At 41.8% G+C, this 20,538-nt stretch overlaps 1 protein-coding gene across 3 annotated transcripts in view; it reads right to left on the bottom strand.

Annotated features, from left to right (window-relative positions):
• MED4 (mediator complex subunit 4) overlaps positions 1-19,722 on the bottom strand; it is a 57,284-nt gene extending 37,562 nt beyond the window's left edge. Inside the window, exons 1-2 of one of the 3 annotated variants that reach the window (XM_049099231.1) lie at positions 19,568-19,722; positions 19,227-19,339 (exon numbers count right to left, since the gene is read on the bottom strand). In XM_049099231.1, the coding sequence (XP_048955188.1) occupies positions 19,227-19,249 (23 nt within the window). In that variant the 5' untranslated portion in view covers positions 19,250-19,339; positions 19,568-19,722. Of the gene's footprint in view, positions 1-9,182; positions 9,253-9,703; positions 9,883-19,226; positions 19,340-19,567 lie in introns of those variants that run through there. The other 2 variants (XM_025478310.3, XM_049099232.1) reach the window with 2 other exon arrangements.
• Positions 19,723-20,538: the final 816 nt, after the last annotated feature.

Raw genomic sequence — 20,538 nt, 5'->3', positions numbered from 1 at the left:
AGTATCTAATAGGACTTAACACCACCTACCTCTTACACCCAGGAACACTTAAGGCATGTTTAGGAGTATCTTTAGATGGGGGGAAAATGTCCAATCCAGTTGGCAAGACAAGACTAAGTAAAGACTATCCACCCAGTGCCACAAATGTCCACTAAAGCAAATGTCCGCTCTTAGAAAAGGAGTCAGGACTGTAAGTGAAATGGGAGAAGGCCTTGCTTTTTAATAAGTCATGGAGACACACACACACACACACACACACACACAGGTCATGGGGAGACATAGAAGTCTTGCAGGTGCAGGATGGATCATAAAGGATGGCCCACAAATAAGAATAAGCTGACAGGAAGCGGTGGAAGGCTCAGGAAACAGAGGGACACGCTAGGGAGCCGGGGGGCGGGAGAGAAAGAACATGAAGCCCAAAAAGTTGTTGGAGTTCAATAAGGCAGACAAAGGGCGATGTGGCAAAGATTGTGTCAGGAAGCTAGAGTTCCTTCATAGCCCTGACGTGAATCAAAGCCATTAAAATTAATTTTGGCCCTTGAATTTTCCCGAGAATTTCTCTACACTTCTTTGGATAATTGATATCCAAGACCAATGAGGTTCGGGAGAGACTTTTATCTAACACAGACACAAAGCTAAAGCTTTCACATTTGAGGATTAAAAGATTTCGATTACTTGAGGGGGCTTAGGAAGTGTTGATTACCATGATTTAGAAAATCCTTAGGGCGTCAGATGGTGACGCAACATAAGCCTCCTTAGAGAGGATATTTCATGAGTTACTGGTCCAAAGGCACGCGCTACAGCGAGCATGGACAAGGAAGAGGCGCACCGACCTGCTTGGCCCCCAAGGGGTCTTGAAATGACATGACCTCTTTCATCTGTGGGCTTCTAGACTGTAAGATAGGAGCTGTCATTTCTTCATTCATTCAACAAGCGTTCTATGAGCGTCCACTGTGCATCAGGCACTGTTCAACCTGCCTTCTAATATTATTTTGAGAATTAAATGAAATGACATAAGTGAAAATAGCATAATGTCTAGAATCTCTCAGGTGCTAATTGTATTCATTCTTCTATCCAAGAGTATTGGGGGGGGTATTTGAACCATTACTGGGTCAGGCCAACAATGAGCCAAGACACTCAGGGTGTCTGTTATAAACATCAGGGTGTTTCGCAGAGCGAGCAAGCGGACTCAATTGGGGGTCCAAGAATGAAAAGACTTTTATTTCTTTTTGTTTTTTAAATGTATTTAAAAGGGGAAAGGAGAAAAAAATGAGTGGGAAATGTCAGAAAAGGAGACAGCACATGAGAGACTCCTAACTCTGGGAAACGAACAAGGGGTGGTAGAAAGGGAGGTGGGCAGGGGGTGGGGTTGACTGGGTGACGGGCACTGAGGGGGGCACTTGATGGGGTGAGGATGAGCACTGGGTGTTATTCTATATGTTGGCAAATTGAACACCAATAAAAAATAAATTAAAATAAAATTTAAAAAAACAAAAAAATAAATTCAATTAGAAAATAAAATAAAATAAATAAAATAAAATAAAATAAAATAAAATAAAATAAAAGTATTTATTCATGAGAGACACACACAGAAAGGCAGAGACACAGGCAGAGGGAGAGGCAGGCTCCCTGCAGGGAGCCCGATGTGGGACTCGATCCCAGGACCCTGGGGTCATATGCTGAGCTGAGGCAGATGCTCAACCACTGAACCACCCAGGCATCCCAAAAGACTTTTAACTTAGTACAATTTCGAAGCAGTAGGACGAAAGACAAAATGCTGCTTTTGGGAGAGTGAAGCATGTCTGAGTCAAGGGTATTCTGGGAAACCTGTGGAGGGTACAATGAAGCAGCAGGGGTGCTCCAAGTGAAGATCCATTGGAAATATGAATGCCCTACTGGGTCTAGAACATTTAGAAAGAACTACAAGGTAGTTTGCTTCATCAACATGTTCAGAGTTAAGGTGCATGACAAAATAATTGTACTTCGGAGACATCCTTCTCTGTAAACACTGCAATGCACCCACCACTGAAGCCTGAAAAGTGAATTTGCAACTCAGGATAAATATTCTGAATTGACAGGGGAAGGGCCTTGATAACTCAGATATTAGCTCTTTCCAGTGCTCCAAATAAGTCATTTGAAAAAAGAAAGGAAGAAAAGCTGACACAGGCTGGAAAACATGTTTTCTCTCAGTGTTACTTTTGCTTCTGAAGTGAGCTGGTTTCATTATCAAAGAGTCCAGCATTTTCCACTTCCCTTTTATAAATTGAACTTTAGTCCAGACCTTGAAAAGCCTAATGAGGTTGGTCAGAAGTCACAGTGAGATGGAATATGCCTGATTCCCAAAGAGAAAAGGGGGAAGATTAAGGCCATTTACATGTACCCCCTTCAGTGCTCAGCAAGGCTACATTACTCATTTTGATATGTGATAACTGTAACCGCCTATTTATCTTTGAACCTTTCTCAGTAGATTAAAAGCCCCTTAAGGGCAGACACTATGTATTATTAATCATTGTAATCCCAAGTGCTTGAAAAGACCCTTAGAGGAGAGGCTCAGTAAATGCTTTACAGTGAGTGGATCAAAGAATGGAGGAAAGGAGGGAAGGAGGGTGGGAGGGAGGGAGGGAGAGGTGTCTGGTCCCAAAGAAAAGTGACCTAAAAGACAGGAAATGCTGTTGAAGCAAAAGGAGGACAAGATAGGCTGATTGACTTAGAATGGTAAGAATCACTGATGAGGGATCTAATCCTAGAGTTATTGGGAAGAAGACAACTTGGGTTAATTTTCCCCGTAGTTTCTCCTAACTCATTGCCCCAAAAGTCTGCTCTGTCCCTCCAGTAGACCAAGCTGCTATTGGATAAATAGGATACCTTGTGAGGCCCAAGAACGAGTAAGGGTGTCAGGACTTTCTGAGAAGGGCAGAAAGCCTGTCTATCTCATTTGTGTCCATGGAGGAGCAATCCTGAGAGGCAAGGGCACCATCTACCTGAAGGAGACTGGGGTGTGGGTTTCTGGGACGACTGAGCAGTCCTCATGACAGATAGACCGTGGGGAAGTGAGGGGCAGAGGAGCTTGAGGAATGGAGTCAGTGTGGTCTTGCTTGCAGACTTCAGAGTGGCAGTGGTGAACCATATTTGGGGTTGAGGGATGTGGTCAGTCAGCACCACAGGGCACCCACAGCAAAATCCATCTCCCCTGCCCCAGGGCAACTCAGCTAAGACTGACAAGATGGAATAATAAGAGCTCAGGATCCATTGACCCCTTCCAAAAACTGAAGGAATGGCCCCCTATTGAAGGCCCTTGCAGACATAGAAGCAGCCAGTTGTAGACAGCACGCCTAGGAACTGAAGGAGCTGGGGGGATGCAGGGGTCTGCAGTTGGCCTCCCCGAGCTTTGCCGACCTTTGGGAAGAGGTGGTAGCCCAAGCATGGTCATCAGACAACGCATTCATCAAGGTGGGTATGTTGGAAGTGGGGGCCAAACATACTGTACGAAGGGAAAACTTGATTCCTGGAAGACTGTTCTGCAGCAATTGCTGCTGTTAGAGAGATAGTGGACCTGGGTGTTTAAGGGCATGGACTTGGGAGCCAAATACTAGGGCTTCAATCTTCTCTTGATTTCTTTTACTCTGAGACTTTGAGTGGATTTCCTCATCTCCTAGGTCTACTACTTCATCAGGTTAATAAGCACACCTGCATCTCAGAGTGGGTTAGGAAGACTAGTGTAAATAATCCGAGTCAATGCTGACACATAATAAGGACTTGGCAAATATTAACGTACATTAAAGCATGACCTGGTTTGTGAATGTGAATCATATCTTATGTGTCCAAACACAGGCAAGATTCCTACATAATTGCCCGTAGAACAGTAGTTGGTTATGGAATGGTGACGAGAGAGAATGAACCCGGGCATGAATCAAAAGCATATTCCGTGTATGCTCTTTTTTTCTAAGACACTCAAAAATCCCTTGTTGAAGGGCGACTGGGTGGCTCAGTCGGTGAGGTGTCTACCTTTGGCTCAGGTCATGAGCCCCAAGGGTCCTGGCATTGAGCTGCATTGGGCTCCCTGCTCAGTGGGGAGTCTGCTTCTCCTTCTCCCTCTGTCTCCCCGCCCCTCACTCTCCCTCTCTCAAAATAAATAAATAAAATCTTTTTGAAAGTCTGCTGTGGATCTCAAGTATTTATGGAACATAGTTTGGAAACCATATTGGACCAAAATTAAAAGCTATATATCCTAGGGGCACCTGGGTGGCTCAGTTGGTGGAGCATGTGACTCTTGATCTTGGGGTTGTGGTCTCGAGGCCCACATTGGGTGTAGAGATATCTTAAAAAATAGAATCTTAAACACACACCCACACACAATATATATATATCCTAAACCGATTACAGTGAGGTCAGGTATACGGCCCACTCGTGTTAGCATAACCAGAGGCAACTTTTAAAGTTGGGCCCACTAAAGACATTCCTTTCAACATTTGGTGCCTGTGCCAACAGGTGTGATCTTGATTTTTATTTAAAGAGTTTATGGTTGACAATGCCAGGGAAAACATTTAACAGATCAGCTTAGAGGAACTAAAAATCTGTTATTTGGGGTTACAGTGTGTGAATACACACAGAGGCCACTAAAACACGTATAATAGGACTTCGGTGAGATGGTGAATAAAAATTTAAGTGCCTGTGAATTTCATATACTAATACAAATAATAATGTTTTAAACAAAGGGCACAAAAAGATAATGGGCAAGTTAGAAAACATTGACTAAGAAATTAGCAACCACCTCCGATTTGCCCAGGGCAGTTAGAAGAACTGGCCAGGGTTTTTGTTAAGTTATTTAGGTCATTTAAAACAACTACACGAACTGTAATTTCTGTTTCTGTTTAAAGGTGGGGGGGGGGGGGGCTTTGAAAGATCGATTGTCATTCAAAGTTAACTCAAGCTTAAATCTGAGAATCATTAATTTTTACGGCCTTGGTGGTGACGTTGAGGGAAAGGCCCAAGGGGAAAGTAATCTCTGGCCTCTGGGAGTTCTTTGTCTCACATCTACCCTCCCCTGCGGGTCCTTTCCCCTCTCCGTTCCTTACCTTTGTCTCCCCCACGTCGCAAAGGGTTAGGAGTTGAGTTTCATGTATTTAATTACACATGCCTGGCAGGAAAAACACCGTGGACAAGGCTGTGATCAAATGATAAGGCTACAGACAGCGACTAATTAAGAACGCCAAGCATATGAGAACACTTTCGTTATTTCCGAATACAGACTAATAAAGGCAATGTTTTATGTATTTAATAACATAAATTCTATATTATTATGCTGATAGACAACCAGGCATAAGTGGCACATGCAAATTATACTTTCATGGTTTAAATCTTCTCACTTTTGGTCTACACAGCAGTGTCATCAAGGCAAAGCAGGGTTGGGGCAAAGAGAACCAAGGCCAGAATTGGCTGATGGAGCAGAAGACACATGAAAACAGGCCCCACATTCCTGGCAGTGAAAGGGCTTGCTCTAGAAGGAGAGGAAAGAAGGATAAAATCCTAAGGGTGAGAGATGCCTGGGGGGCTCAGCGATTGAGCACTTGCCTTAGGCTCAGGGCCTGACCCTGGAGACCCGGGATCGAGTCCCACATCAGACTCCCTGCATGGAGCCTGCTTCTCCCTCTGCCTGTGTCTCTGCCTCTCTCTGTGTATCTCTCATGAATAAATAAAATCTTAAAACAAAAAAAATTCCTAAGGGTGAGTAAAGGAATCATTGTTCACGTTGAGATGGGAAGGAGCAGGATAGGGATGGATGGAGAGGGCTTTTCAAAGAAGGAAAGGGCTAAAAAAAAATAATAAAATAAAATAAAAAACTAAAAAAGAAGGAAGGGGCTCTGGTCAAGTAGGTGGGCTTGTTCTTAAGCAAAAGATGATCCTTGTAAATACTTCGGAGGTTCCTTCAGATATTTTTAAGGCCAATTGAGAGTTTTCTTGTTCTCATCTCCCACCTCCCCCTACGCCCTCAAAACGTGTACGGTGCCCCAACTTCCTTAAGCAGGGAATCAAGTTTTTCATTCCACAATTGGAGATGATGCTTGAGAAGCAGACCAGCTGGCAGAGGTAACATAAATCTCTTTCTCACTAAAATGTTAATAGCTGCTACTGGGTCCTTTGCTATTTTGATAGGAAGAGGAACTACGAGAACTTCTCCTTGGGAAGGAGGCCCAAGCTTGAAAAGGCTTCCCAAAGAAGAGGAAGAACAAGAGAAGCAACTCATGGTTATGGCATCCTTATGTGTCAGGTTCTTGTTCTAAGCGCTTTGCGTGAATTAACGTGTTCAGTCCCCACATCACCCTGTCTGAGGGACACACTATGACTAATCATCGATTTACAGATGAGGACACTGAGTCACGGAGAGGTTAGGGAAGTTGCCTAGGGTCATACTGGTAGGGCCGAGGTTTGAATTCCAGCATTTCTAGTCCTAGTGTCCAGACACTTGGCCATGGCTGAAAGAAAACTGACTCAGAGAGAAGATGGCCCAGAAAACAGAACTCTCCTATGTGACTGATGTTCCCTGAGGTCAGCTTATGCCCTCCCAAGGGTCAGGGACAAGGTGTCCAGAGGTTGTAGATCCGCCACTTACAGGAAGACCAGCAGAGGTTACTAGGCTTAGTCCTATGGAACACGGTGACACCCTCTCGGTCCCACGTGTACACTGTTCAGCGGCCTGAATTAGTGATCCTGGTGCGGTTATTGCAGCGTCTGTGCCTCTGAGTCCACATTCGGAAACTGGGTTATTTCCACTTGCCAGCTCTCTGACTCAGAGGAATGCAGAGGCCTAATGGGCTGATACATGCAAAGTGCTTTGAGCCATAAACCAGGACTAACTGAATTTTTAGAGAACAGTATGACTTGGCAGTGGTATTTAAGTTGGCATAAATGATAGAATATTCTCCGAGTAGCTTCTTTGGCTGTTCTCGGGCAAGCCGGCCGGTCCACCCTGGCAGCCTTAGTTCTTCTCTAGACTTTCACGCTGAACGGCGCTAACAGAGAGCCGTCTGGTGGACCTGGGCAATCCCCTGTAGTCTGGGATCATTCAAATTATGTAGAGATAAGGATTCCTAATTCAAAATAACAATCTTCCAGCCTGGACCTTGAAAGCCACTGCTTATCAAAAAAGATAAAAAGAACTGGACCCGCTCCAAGGAAACATTTAACCTAATTGCAAACACCATACCTTAGCACTTAATTCAAAGGAGAGTGATCTAACTGACACCACCAAGGGCAGAACCAGTTGCAAACTAAAGAAATAATAAATAATAATAACGATTTACAAAGAGATGTGGGTAAGGAGATACCAGAGACTAGAAGAATGGGGAAAGAAGGAGTCTCGGGTGTAGCTATGATTAGGACCAACAGGCACAAAAAGAAATATAAAGGTAGGGTTTTCTAAAAAGAAAAAATGTGCCTGATTAATACTGTCTAATGGAATTTCCCTCCCATTTTTTACAGCATAGACGTATTAGTTGTCAACCTATGTTTTCAAATAAATGATAGCGGAACAGTGATTCATGATATTTTTAATAGATACAGTCATCAACTCAATGATATTCATGCCTTGTGTTCATGTTTTTTAAGGGGCAGAGTCATACCTGAGCACAGTCATGCCCCTCCAGACCTGAGAAAGGAAGCAATCATTGTGAGCTAATAAATAAACACGACCAGCGGGAATCAAGGGGGGGACATTCAGGAGCAGAAATGGGGCAGCTTAAAATAGTTTTCAAAAGAGTCTGAGAGCAAAGGAAGGACACCGAACAACGAAAGGAAGGTGGTGGACGGTCAAGACCATACGGTATTGAGAAACTACAAATCCAAAAGAAGGAAAATAAAAGACAGTTCTACAGATTGCTGTTGTGATTCAAGCCATCTCAGATAAAATCTATAACAAATTTCCAAAAAAATTTAGGTGCAATAAATTTGATTTTAAGATGCTATGCTTTCTATTTTGGCAGCATTTTCTCATATCTGCAGACACTTACTCTTGAGGCACTCAAGGCTCTCCTCATGCCTCACAAAAGGGAAAATACTGATGTGGATTCATTAGTGTGAGAGTAAAGACAGGTATCAACTTCCCAGGAGAATTTACAAGCTAAAGCTCATCTTTCCACGAGAAGGAAGTTTTAGATGGAAAGCTTGTGGAAGAGGCACGAGAACCTTCCGCCCGCCCCTTCTCCCACATCTCACTGAAGGCACGTTTCTGGTTTTGCCTCTGTCTTCCGTGGTCCCATTTATGACGATGGTTGTTATCTGGTTCACAGACTCATCTTCCCGTTGTCTTTGCCCATATTGAAAGAGTTTCCTTCCAACAAAACAAAACAAAACAAAACAAAAAAAAACATAAAAAACAAACAAACAAAAAAACCACAATGGGATTTGTGTAAGGAAAAGGTCATTTCGGTAAAATGGTGCCATGGTGGTTTGCTATGTCCAATCGATGATAAGGTCATTGAAAACCCACTAAAGAGCAGGGCAGAGTAAGGGGGGCCAGTAGCCATTGCACATACAAACGTTCACTGCTTTTGCTGACAACTGGGGCGCAGGGGCCGATGCTCCAAGTCTCCAAGCCAAAGCTTGTTTACAAGGAGGTGAAGGATAGCTTCCTTGGCCACGGTCCGCAAGCCGCCCTACTCTGTCCTGGACTCGATAGGAGGAGGGTGGAGTAGGCACACAGAATTTTGACAATGCTCCAGTTCTTTGCACCCCAAATATTTACTGAGACAGTTGGGTCATTCTTTAGAGATGCCGGGCCTAGCCTACAAAAGCTGGCAGAGGGACAGGAGGAGAAAGGGCTCCCTCTGTTTGGTAAAGACGGGCTCACTGGGTCTAGAGTAATTGCCAACGCAGCGGTACAGAAATACAAGAATTGTCCCACACACCGTCTTCAAACCCATCACCCGTTTGAAAACCCAGCTTCAGGGCGGCTCGCCTATGCAGGCCCCACGTAGGGATTTCTGAATCTCTAGGCAGCCATTTCCGCTGCCTAGAAAAGCCTTCCCCTCATCTAGAGTCTACCTTTTCTTCTGGATGCTTCTGCAGCTGTCTCCACATCCCACTTCCTGTTTTAAGCCGCTCCCAGTATCCCAGCCCACAGTGATCACTTTGTTTTTCAGCCTCCCACACCACTCGCCTAGCGCTGGTAATTCTGTGGCATTTACCTGTTTATCCATTCAGCTCCCCATTGCCAGCATCAGGCTTGGCACCTAGCAGCCAACCTTCACTCTGTGCCTAGAAGTGATGATAAGTTGTTATTTAGACAGGTGTAAGCATGCCCGTCTCAAGTTCATGTCCATGTGATTTTTATGTAATTTTAAAACTCCAATGAAAGGTTTTCCAAGGTTAAGATATTTGAAATATCCTAAATCCTTAACATGTAGTCATTTTCAGACAGCATGGGTTTTATTAGGGTGCATAAGAAACAACACTCAGCCGATGTGCTGTCAAAGGAAGAACAAGTACCTAGAGAGAGTGACAGGAACAAAGAAAGGATCCATACAGTCCTAAACCCACACTGGTATGACCAACTGATCCAGTTCTACCACTGGAAGTCCCACGTCCCGGACAACCCCTCAATCCCAGACAAACCAGCACAGTCAGTCACCTACCAGCTGGCCAAGGAGCATTTTGACAAGAAGCAAAGTTTTAAACAATGGGCTGAGCCCCCTTTCTCTTCTCTCACCTCAAATCCTAGTTCCATGGGCTTCTGCAAAGACGCTCTACTCTTCGAAGACAAGTACCCAGTTCCCAGGAAGGAATCCTGGGTTTATTCAATGCTCTCCACTTCAGAAGCAGTCTGAGGCCTGGGAGGACAAATGGTCAAGGGAAAAAGCTTTACACAAAGTTCTCACAAAACAGAAACTAAAAGGAATATTTGGAACAGGAAACTGTGACCTTTATGGCATGATTCCCAAAGGGAAAGTCAAAGGCAGAGAGACTCAGGAAGGCAAATGTCCAGAGTCCACAGGAACTCCAGCTTACACAGAACATTCCATACCAGGCCTGCTAATTGCAGAGCCAGAGCAGCTGGTGTGATAATGTTCCCTTGCAATCAACCCAACTGTGACAATTCGAGTGGATACATTAACAAGAAAACCCGGAACCTATGATTATGAGCACATCTGAATGTTGTCACACGGAGCAGAGAGTAGTAATATATGCGGAGCCACAAAGCTCCTTATCGCACAATAGACACGTTGGGAAAGCCAAAAGGGACCTCCAATGAGCATAACAATAACTGCACCGTAAACAATGGTGTATATTCAAAAATCAACGTCAGCTCTGTGGTTTGCAGAATGCTGGGAATTTTCTTCCATAGTAGAATGAAAAGCAAACATCATCATTTTCATCTGCGTCATGTTTAATGCAGCAACTCGGAACAATAAGAACAAAATTGGGAAATGGGAATTCTACTCTTTGTATCTCTACACTAACACTCAAGATAAAGGTGGAGTTGACTTATTTAAGTATAGATTTCTGGGGGCGCCTGGCTGGCTCGGTCTGTAGCTCATGCAACTCTTGATCTCAGGGTTGTGAGTTCGAACCTCACGTAGGGTGTAGAGATTAGTAAAAAAAATAATAATAATAATAAAACTTAAAAAAAAAAAAAAAGAAAGTCTAGATTTCTGTGACTAAAAATGTTCCCGCGTCCTGTGGCACACGAGTAGGGAAGGCAGCTTGGCCTAGAGCTGAAATTTAGGGTACATGGTGCAGGATGTAATCTTACCACCAGAGGGTATTGTTTCCTCTTCCGGATGGTTGGCCTGTTTATGTAACCAGAGACTAACCCTCCACCAGCCCCCACTAAAAAAATGGGCCAGGCCAGATCACAGCAAAGTGGATTAATCTGTAATATTCCCATAAATTCCCTCTTGTCCTCCCGCTTTAGAGAGAGTTCAGTTTTCTCTATGTTGAGAGACTCACGCTTGGCAGCAAGCCAACCCACACAAACTGTATGTGGAAAACAGATCACACCCCTCTTGCTGGGTCAAAACAAGAGGATGGCCACTTAGGAAATGAGCCCAGTGGGTATTTCTGATCATCTCTCGAGGCAGGAGTTTCAGGGGAGCTCAGCGGCTGGGGGACTGAGCAGGAGGGATTTCAGGGCCAGCCTGGCCTCCTGCTTGAATTTTGATGGAAGCTGATTTACAACTGAAAAAGGTCCCCTGGCCTCTCGTTAGAGAACCAAAAGCCTAGGAAAGTTACCAGAGATTCTGACAACTTCCAAAGTCAGCCAGGGAATCTGTCCCAGCCCATTAGTCTGCTGAATTTAGAAAGCTGGGCCCTGGAAAGGTGCCCCAGCAAGATGCCCAAGGGAGTCAGATTGAATCCGGCTAAATGCTTACTCTGGAAAAAGGAAGGCTTTGTCCCCTGCAGCCCGCTCAGTGCCAGAGGCTCTGTCCGGGAGACCGGCTGCAAGTACAGAAATATGGGATATTAGGTCATCCGCCCCGCCGAAGGCAAATCCAACAAATCCACACTTCAGGTCGATAGATAATTTCCATTTTCCTAATACTTGTTCATCGTGAAAACTTCAGACAATACAGAGGACCGAGTAACAAGTGAGGGACTTCCCTCTCACAGCCGGCCCACTCCCCCCAGTCCCACTTGCCAGGAGTATTCACTGTTGGTGATTTGCTCATAGTTCTCAGGGCCTCCAGTTTCTACAAATAATAATAAAAAAAAGATTGATCAGTTTATCTATCTCTCCATCTATCCATCCCACGCATCTCTCAACCGCCCATCTGATTCCATCTTATTTTTGCAAAAAAGGAGGCACTAACATATATATTCTTCTTCTTGAGTTGTTCACTCCACAGATCACTGAGTTTTTCCATCTATCTCATTCTTTTCAATAGCGACACAGTGTCCCATTGTACAGATGTCCCATGATTTTATTTCATCCTTGAGCTATTGATGGACATTTATGCTGGTTCCAATTTCTTTCTTTCTTTCTTTCTTTCTTTCTTTCTTTCTTTCTTTCTTTCTTTCTTTCTTTCTTTCTTTCTTCTTCTTTTTTTTTAAGATTTCATATATTTATTCATGAGAGACACAGAGAGAGAGAGGCAGAGACACAGGCAGAGGGAGAAGCAGGCTCAAGGCAGGGAGCCTGCCGTGGGACTTGATCCCAGGTCTCCAGGGTCAGGCCCTGGGCTGAAGGCGGTGCTAAACCGTTGAGCCACCTGGGCTGCCCCTCAATTTCTTTTTTTCCCCCAATTTCTTTTTCTATTACAAAACTGCTCTAATAAATTCTTAATTAAAAGAAATTATTATGAATGGGTATGTTGTGTTAAGGATCATACATTGTGCTAAGCCCTCTATCAGATAGCAAGACAAATAAAATATATTGTTGCCTACTTGGAGTTTACCCTCTAGTGGGGAAAACTATAAATACCTGACGTATGAAAAAAAAAAGACTCAAATACTAAGTCATTATGCAAATAATATTTTAAACCAATAACATTCCCTGCCCAGGGAGCAGGGAAGGGAAGCATCCAGTTCTAATAGCTGGATTAGGAGAGGTTTCATGAGTGGACTTCATCTGTGTGGAGATTTGCTTCAGTGTATTCGATGCAGGGAAGTTGAGGTAGAAGCTTGTAGAATTCTTAACAAAGTCATCCTTTTCACCATGCACTGACATACGATTTTTGCTGTCTGAATTTCCTTCAGCAAATATAATTTTCAGAAAGGCCTGGGAGTGCTTTGTCCTCCTTCTAAGCTTATTTTGCTGGGTTTAGTCTGAAACTGGAAACTCACTCCAAATAAGCCACACGGTACTGCTTTTTTGCCCTACCTCAAAATTTTCTGGGTGAAAGTATGTTCTCCAAATCAGGCACGTCATAATCTGCTGAATTATTCTCGTTACGTGTGGCGTGACTGTCCAGAAAAAGACCTTTTATCAGTACACTAAATCCAACAATGTGTTTTAAAAAGAAAACGTGGACTAACTCACTTGTGATAACAAATCTCTTTAAGTCAGAATCCTCCCGGCAACCACGTAAACATGCTGAAGGGAGAGTTTTTATTTTTAAGCAATCTTAATTAGCAGGTCTTTTTCTTATTAACATCTTCAAAGTGCTTTGAGCTCCTCCCCAGATGAAAGCTTCTGTGTGCGTACAAATTATTATTATGCTCACAAAATACACACACTAAATGCAGGAAAAGTGCAAACGGTTTAACTCCGCAGCCTGTGATGCCCTTGAGACACTTTGATCTGCCAATAGAGCCATCAATTATTCCATATCCTTCACTCTCTAAATGCACGCATCAAAGCATTCTCATGCACACCCTTGTGAATCCAGCTGTTTATTCCAAAATAGTTCCTCTTAATTAACCCTTGTTTCCTTTCCCCTTTGTTGGCAGTTGCTGATTCAGCGTTACTTCTTTCGAGGAGAAGGTATATGCAACCTTGGCTTTGGAATGGAAAATAACTCCTTTTTTTTTTTTTTTCTCCACAAAGGGGGGTCATGACGTGAAAGATCTATATTCATAAAGGTTCTTTGATGACCTGGAAAATGCAGGTGATAGAGTAAGTGAGGAAAAGCATGGTACAAAAATGTATGGAGCGTTCTCTCAACTGTACTGGTAGTAGTTGCTAATAGGAATTGAATACGATCGTCTCGCTTGCTGGCCTCAGTGCTTTACCCATGCAAGACACTCTCATCTTCATCGAGAGGTGACTGTTGTCATCTCCCGTGTAGCCATAAAGACACGGAAACTCAGAAAGGTTAAATGATGAAGTTCTGTCTGGGTCCAAAGCCTGTTCCCTTAGTGACAGTCATGCTGCCTGTCAACAGTCACTGTCCCTCAGTAGAGAGATTTGGGATGATTTATTTTTTTCTCCCAACTTTTTATACTTCATGCATTTTATTTTTTTATTTTAATTTATTTTTTTATTGGTGTTCAATTTGTCAACATATAGAATAACACCCAGTGCTCATCCCATCAAGTGCCCCCCTCAGTGCCCGTCACCCAGTCACCCCCACCCCCCGCCCACCTCCCCTTCCACCACCCCTAGTTCGTTTCCCAGAGTTAGGAGTCTCTCATGTTCTGTCTCCCTTTCTGATATTTCCCACTCATTTTTTCTCCTTTCCCCTTTATTCCCTTTCACTATTTTTTATATTCCCCAAATGAATGAGACCATATAATGTTTGTCCTTCTCCGATTGACTTATTTCACTCAGCATCATACCCTCCAGGTCCATCCACATAGAAGCAAATGGTGGGTATTTGTCATTTCTTATGGCTGAGGAATATTCCACTGTACACATAAACCACATCTTCTTTATCCATTCATCTTTCGATGGACACCGAGGCTCCTTCCACAGTTGGGCTATTGTGGACATTGCTGCTTTAAACATTGGGGTGCAGGTGTCCTGGTATTTCATTACATCTGTATCTTTGGGGTAAATCCCCAGCAGTGCAATTGCTGGGTTGTAGGGCAGATTTATTTTTAACTCTTTGAGGAACCTCCACACAGTTTTCCAGAGTGGCTGTACCAGGTCACATTTCCAGCAACAGTGCAAGAGGGTTCCCCTTTCTCCACATCCTCTCCAACATTTACTTCATGCATTTTAAAAGGAATCGAACTCACATACTAACCACATGAATTAATCAAATAAAAATAAAGAAGGCATTGTTTATGGGCGTGCTGACTTGGGATAAATACAAGAAACATGTCATTAAACTCAGCGTTTTCTGGGTCTTTACTTCCCTGTCTTTAAAACGAAGGGATTGAACCAAGAGATTTCAGAGGCACCTCTCAGTTCTAATGCGTGTCTTTTAGTTCCTGATTTTGCCGTAGAATGGCCCTTTCCGGGATCCCTGGGTGGCGCAGCGGTTTGGCGCCTGCCTTTGGCCCAGGGCGCGATCCTGGAGACCCGGGATCAAATCCCACGTCGGGCTCCCGGTGCATGGAGCCCGCTTCTCCCTCTGCCTGTGTCTCTGCCTCTCTCTCTCTCTCTCTCTGTGACTATCATGAATAAATAAATAAAATCTTTAAAAAAAAAAAAAAAAAAAAAAAAAAAAGAATGGCCCTTTCCTTCAAAAATAAGTAGGTTCTGATTCCCTAAATTTGCTCAAAGAACTCTGTTAAGCAGTGAGGGGAGAACCGCAGAACTGAATGTTAAATGAATCCAGGTTGTGATTCACCTTTGAACACAAGAGAAGAATAAAGACTACTTTTGTTAATGATGAATATTGAATAAGTACTCGTGTAAAGGGATCCCTGGGTGGCGCAGCGGTTTGGCGCCTGCCTTTGGCCCAGGGCGCGATCCTGGAGACCCGGGATCGAGTCCCATATCGGGCTCCCGGTGCATGGAGCCTGCTTCTCCCTCTGCCTGTGTCTCTGCCTCTCTCTCTCTCTCTGTGACTATCATAAGTAAATAAATAAAAAAAAAAAAAAAAAAAATTAAAAACATTTTAAAAAAAAAAAAAAAAAAAAAAAAAAAAGTACTCGTGTAAAGTTATTATGTAATTAATCCATTATCATCGTAAGTGAAGGATACGCACATTTTTCTGATCTAATTCCAGAGTAAAAGACAAGTTGCCTTGAAACTCAGGGCCAGGTCTTTTTCTGACCAGGGTTTAGTTTGGACATGTCTGGAATGCAGGAGTGAGAAACCCTTTGAAACAACACGGAGAGTGGGTGTTTCCAGCTGAGAGGAGCATTTGATCTTTTCTTGGAAAATAACTACCTGCACTACAAAGGAAGCTTGCTCGTCCCCACAGAGGGACACAGGAAGCAAGTGGCACCAACCATGAAGAAAGGACAGAACCATCTATAATACTATAAATGTTGAGATGTCTGGGAAGCATGAACAATGTTTATTTCTGGCCACAGAGCACTGTACTTATTTCTTATTCCTATTTCTGAGAGTAATGAGTCCTTACTTTCTTTATTTGGAACTCTTTCTCATGCCCGGAGTTGCATTTTTCAACGAGAGAAATGTAAAGATTTAGCACGAAATGGGTGTTCAATAAATATTAACTTGTTGAAGGAAGCATATTATTATTTAAGCTTTGATTAGAAGTATAGTTTTTTTTTTTTTTTTTTTAAGTGAGACTTGGGAACAGTACTCTTTCCTTGATGAATGTCTCCATCTTCAAAAAAAAAAAAAAAAAAAAAGAATGTCTCCATCTTCTACAGATGCTAGATTCTTCATATAAACCATCAACTTTTAAAAAAAACACTTTCCATACCATGTAGATCAAAGATTCAAATAGAAAAAAATGAAATCATGATAGAGTTAACACTATAATAATTAAAAATTTCAGTGTGGCAACAAGAGCAACAAAAACATACAAAATAAGGAAAAAAAATGGATGAAAGTTCTCAAAGTTTATAAACTTGCAGTTATAAAATAAAGAAGCCTCAGGGATGTCATGTACAGCATCGTGACTCTAGTTAGTAATACTGTATTGTATATTTGAAAGTTGCTAAGAGAGTAGATCTCGAAAGTCCTCATCACAAGGGAAAAACAATTTTTGTCACAATGTAGGGCAACAGGTATTAACTAGACTAGTTGTAGTGATCACTTTGCAAATGTTTACAAATATCAAATCATTATGTTGTATACTTGAAACTAATATAATGTTAGAGGTCAATTATACCTCAAAGAATAATAATAAGGAGGCTAAGAGATAATAATAAATAAGAACAAACAGATAAAAAAGACTTGTAATTCATATCAAGATCAAAATGCATCTACTAATGTATAAGAAGTTCCCAGCAATTGATAAGAAAACGACCAATGATCCAACAGAAACAAGAGGGGGGAAAATGAACTAAGAGTTCACAGAAAAAGCAACACATATAGCTCTTAAGCCTAAGAAAAAAACGCTCAATTTAACTCCTAATTTGTGAAAATGCAACTGTTTTAAGTTGTTTTTGCCCTCCCCATCAGATTGGCAAAAATCTCCAAATTTGATAACACGCTCCGCATTCAAGACCTTGGGAAAGGAAGCCTTTGCATTATGGGTAGAACAGTAATTTGGTATAACCTCCACGAAGGGCAATTTGGGAGATTTGCTATGGAACGAATGAAGTATAAACGTCAGGACTCCTCACTTGCACAGGCCCCCTTTGAGGCCCTGGGAAGAGTCCCAACAATTTTTTAATGTGTTATGGTGTTTTTGAGAACTTTGCAAAATAAGGTATTTTAATCACAATTGGTTAAAGCCATTGTTCTCTTTCCACTCAGACTTCCTCTCCATCTGCTTTCCTTTGTGAAGGATAGCATTGGAATGGCATCAGGAGCTCCTCAAATCAGGTAAAGGAAGCCGACTTGGAGGGACATTCAGCTTAGATTTAGTAGGAAATATTTATGTGCTGTGCAGTCACTTCCCTGAGAGCCAGGTTACTGCTAGGCATCCTGGGATTGGACCGGTTTCCACAGATACTTCTACTACTCCCTTTGCCAACCACCTGCTAGGCTGACTACCAGCTGCTACAGAAATATGAATATGTCTTCTGGTGCCTGGTATTAGAATCATGTAGGTAGTGGAAAAGAAACGAAGCTTGATATAAATGGAGCCAGAAACCGATCTGTGGGAAATTATTTTAATCATTAGGTATGTAAAATTATAAGCAGGATGCTTACTTTTTACAGATATCTGGTCAAAATGGATATTTTTGCCTGCCAGGATATACTTGATTATGTAGAGATTATAAATGCACCAGATATTTATAATCTTTTTAAAAATGGGAATCGCATGAAATAGAATTGATCAGCATTCCTGAGTTGTAGGACACAAATTTGTAGCAGCACCACACATCGCAAGCATGTTTGTGTGAAATTGAATGCCTTATGAATCCCAACTGTCAAAAATTTTTTAAAAAAATTTTCAGCCAACCATGCTAAAGAGAAGACTGAGTTATCTTTCTGCTTTCTGCTCTGAAATGATATCACAAAACTGTGGCCATAGAAGAGGTAATTTGTGTATGCAGCCAAAAAAGGGGGGGTGGGAGTGAGAAAGGCATTATAGGGATATGCCAGGCAGTTCTTTAGTACAGATTTTATGTTATTTTTCAAGATTCTGTGATATTCATGGCATTTTTCAGCTTTTTAAAATTTAAAAATCTATTGTGATTTTCTTTCATATTCTATATAAATATTTATTTGCTTTCATATTCAAAAAATATTCATTTTGTACCTACTTTGAATTAGATAATTTTGTATCCTTTTTCTTAGTGAAGGCCCACAAAATTATCTTCAGGCTCCATACAACCTGAATCCATCTTTGTAGTTTACCCAAACCCCAGAAAATCTTAAGTGTGGGAATTTATCTTACAGTTGTTCTTCACATGTGTGAAATGATGTGTGTATGATTATTCAGAGCCAAATTGTTTGTAATAAAAAAAGGGTTGAACTCAATAGTTTGAGCAGATTATGGCGTACAGGCACAAAATGTAATACTACACAACTCTGAAAAATGAAGACACACTCTATATTCTGATATGAAAAGGGCTATGTGACGTACTGTTCAATGAATAAACCATGGGTCAGGACGATGTGTGTAGTATGCTACTTTTTATTTTAAAAATAAGCAGGAAGAATGGAATCATATATTTACCTTTGAGGAAGTAGGTTCTGAAAATTAATAAAAGTGATTGCAAGGAGGGAGCATTGAGTGGAATGGACACAGAAGAGGGAGTGAGATTTGCTCACCGTTTACCTCTATATGAGAGATGTTAATAACTTTCTGAAGGTAAACTTTAAGATACTGACTTTCACTTTGGCCACACTTATGGGGTGGGGAATGGGCAAGGGTCATCTTTTGACACCTCTTTGAAATACTAATTTAGTTGCTCATTAGCCTTCAGCTTTAAATTCATACCTATTCATTTTAGCATTATTTATACATAGTCAGCCTACAACCAAAGGAATTGTGACAACAACCTGACTGAAGTTACTATAAACATTCAAAAAATTGCATAATACCAATGAAAATATTTAATTATAAGAAAAATTTAAAATTAGCTTACTTGAAAAGAAACAAAGGCAAAAATGGGTTTTATTGTCCTTAATATCCCATTCATATAAAGCAAAAGGAAGCTCTCAAAATTAAGTATGAACAATGGACAGGAATATTTCAGTCAGAAAAGGAGAAAAAAAACATAAAAAGATTAAAGTAGGAAGCCATCATTAGTTTCACCCTCTCCTGCAACTCCATATCTAATATATTGCAAAATAGTGTCAATCTTACCTGCTAAGTGTCTTCACCATCATCCTCTCATCACCCTAATTAAGGTTAAGACTAGTGCAGCACCCCTTAAGTGGGCTCCTTGCACTCTCTGTAGCTCTTCTTCATTGCATTCTCTGCACAGAGATATCATTTTTAAAAGACTAATCTAATTATATCTCAACTCCACACACCATTAAGACCCTTTCCTGACCTTCCATTGCTTAAAAAAGGTGAAGATCAAGATCCCTTAAGGATCCTTCTCATTTCAAGGGCTTTAAACAGTGATGTACCCTTCCCCCCACCGTATCCCATCCATCCATTCCCGTGAGTTAGTCAATGTTTGCTCACCCTTCAGATCTTACCTGAAAGCTCATTTTCTCAAGGAGAACTCCCAGACTAGGCCAGGACCCTGATACAAATCTGAGAAACACCCATGCGGCAGCTTCCTGGTGCTTAACACAGGTTTAATTCTAATTCACTGTGTCAGAAGTGCGAGTCGGTAGGGACTGCCCCTACCAATGACTCTACCAGGGCAGCAACTGTCCTTTGTGACCTCATTACCGCAGCACCAAGCATGCTGTCTGATGGCTGGGACAACATTTACACATTTGTTGAACAAATGAATGAACATTACTGATAATAAAAGAAGATAGGGACCTCAGAACTACATACTGATTTAACCTATAAAATTGGTAGAAATTAAAAAGGAAAGCCAGTGTCTACTTCTCATTACAGATATTCAGCACCCTTCTACCTTTAAAAAAAAGTGGTAAAAACTCAATGCAAAATTTACAATCTTAACCATTTTGAAATGTATAGTTCAGTAGTGTTAAGTATATTCGCACTGTTGTGCAATAGATCTCAAAGTTTTTCATCGTGCAACACTGAAACTATGTACCCATTAAACAATCACTCTTCATTTCCCTCATTCTCTAGCCCCTGGTAACAACCATTCTACTTTCTGCTTCTATGAAATTGACTGCTTTAGATACCTCATATAAGTGGAATCCTACAGGATTTGTCTTTTTGTGACTGACTTATTTCATTTAGTATAACGTCCTCGGGTTGCATGCGTGTTGGAGCATACAACAGGATCTCCTTCCTTTTTAAGGCTGTATAATTTTCCATTACATGTATATGCTACCTTTCATTTCTCCACTCCTCCATCAGTGGATATTTGGGTTGCTTCTATTTCTTGGTATTGTGAATAATGTTGCTATGGACATGAGCGTGCAAGTATCTCTTTGAGATCGTGGTTTCAATTCTTTTGCATATATATACCCAGAGAAGGATTGCTGGGTTTTTTTTTTTTTGGGGGGGGGGGTGGTGGTGG

The sequence above is a fragment of the Canis lupus genome, chromosome 22 (genome assembly GCF_003254725.2).
Source record: "Canis lupus dingo isolate Sandy chromosome 22, ASM325472v2, whole genome shotgun sequence".
Taxonomy (NCBI): Eukaryota; Metazoa; Chordata; class Mammalia; order Carnivora; family Canidae; genus Canis; species Canis lupus.
This window is presented reverse-complemented; position numbering and strand designations above follow the sequence as displayed.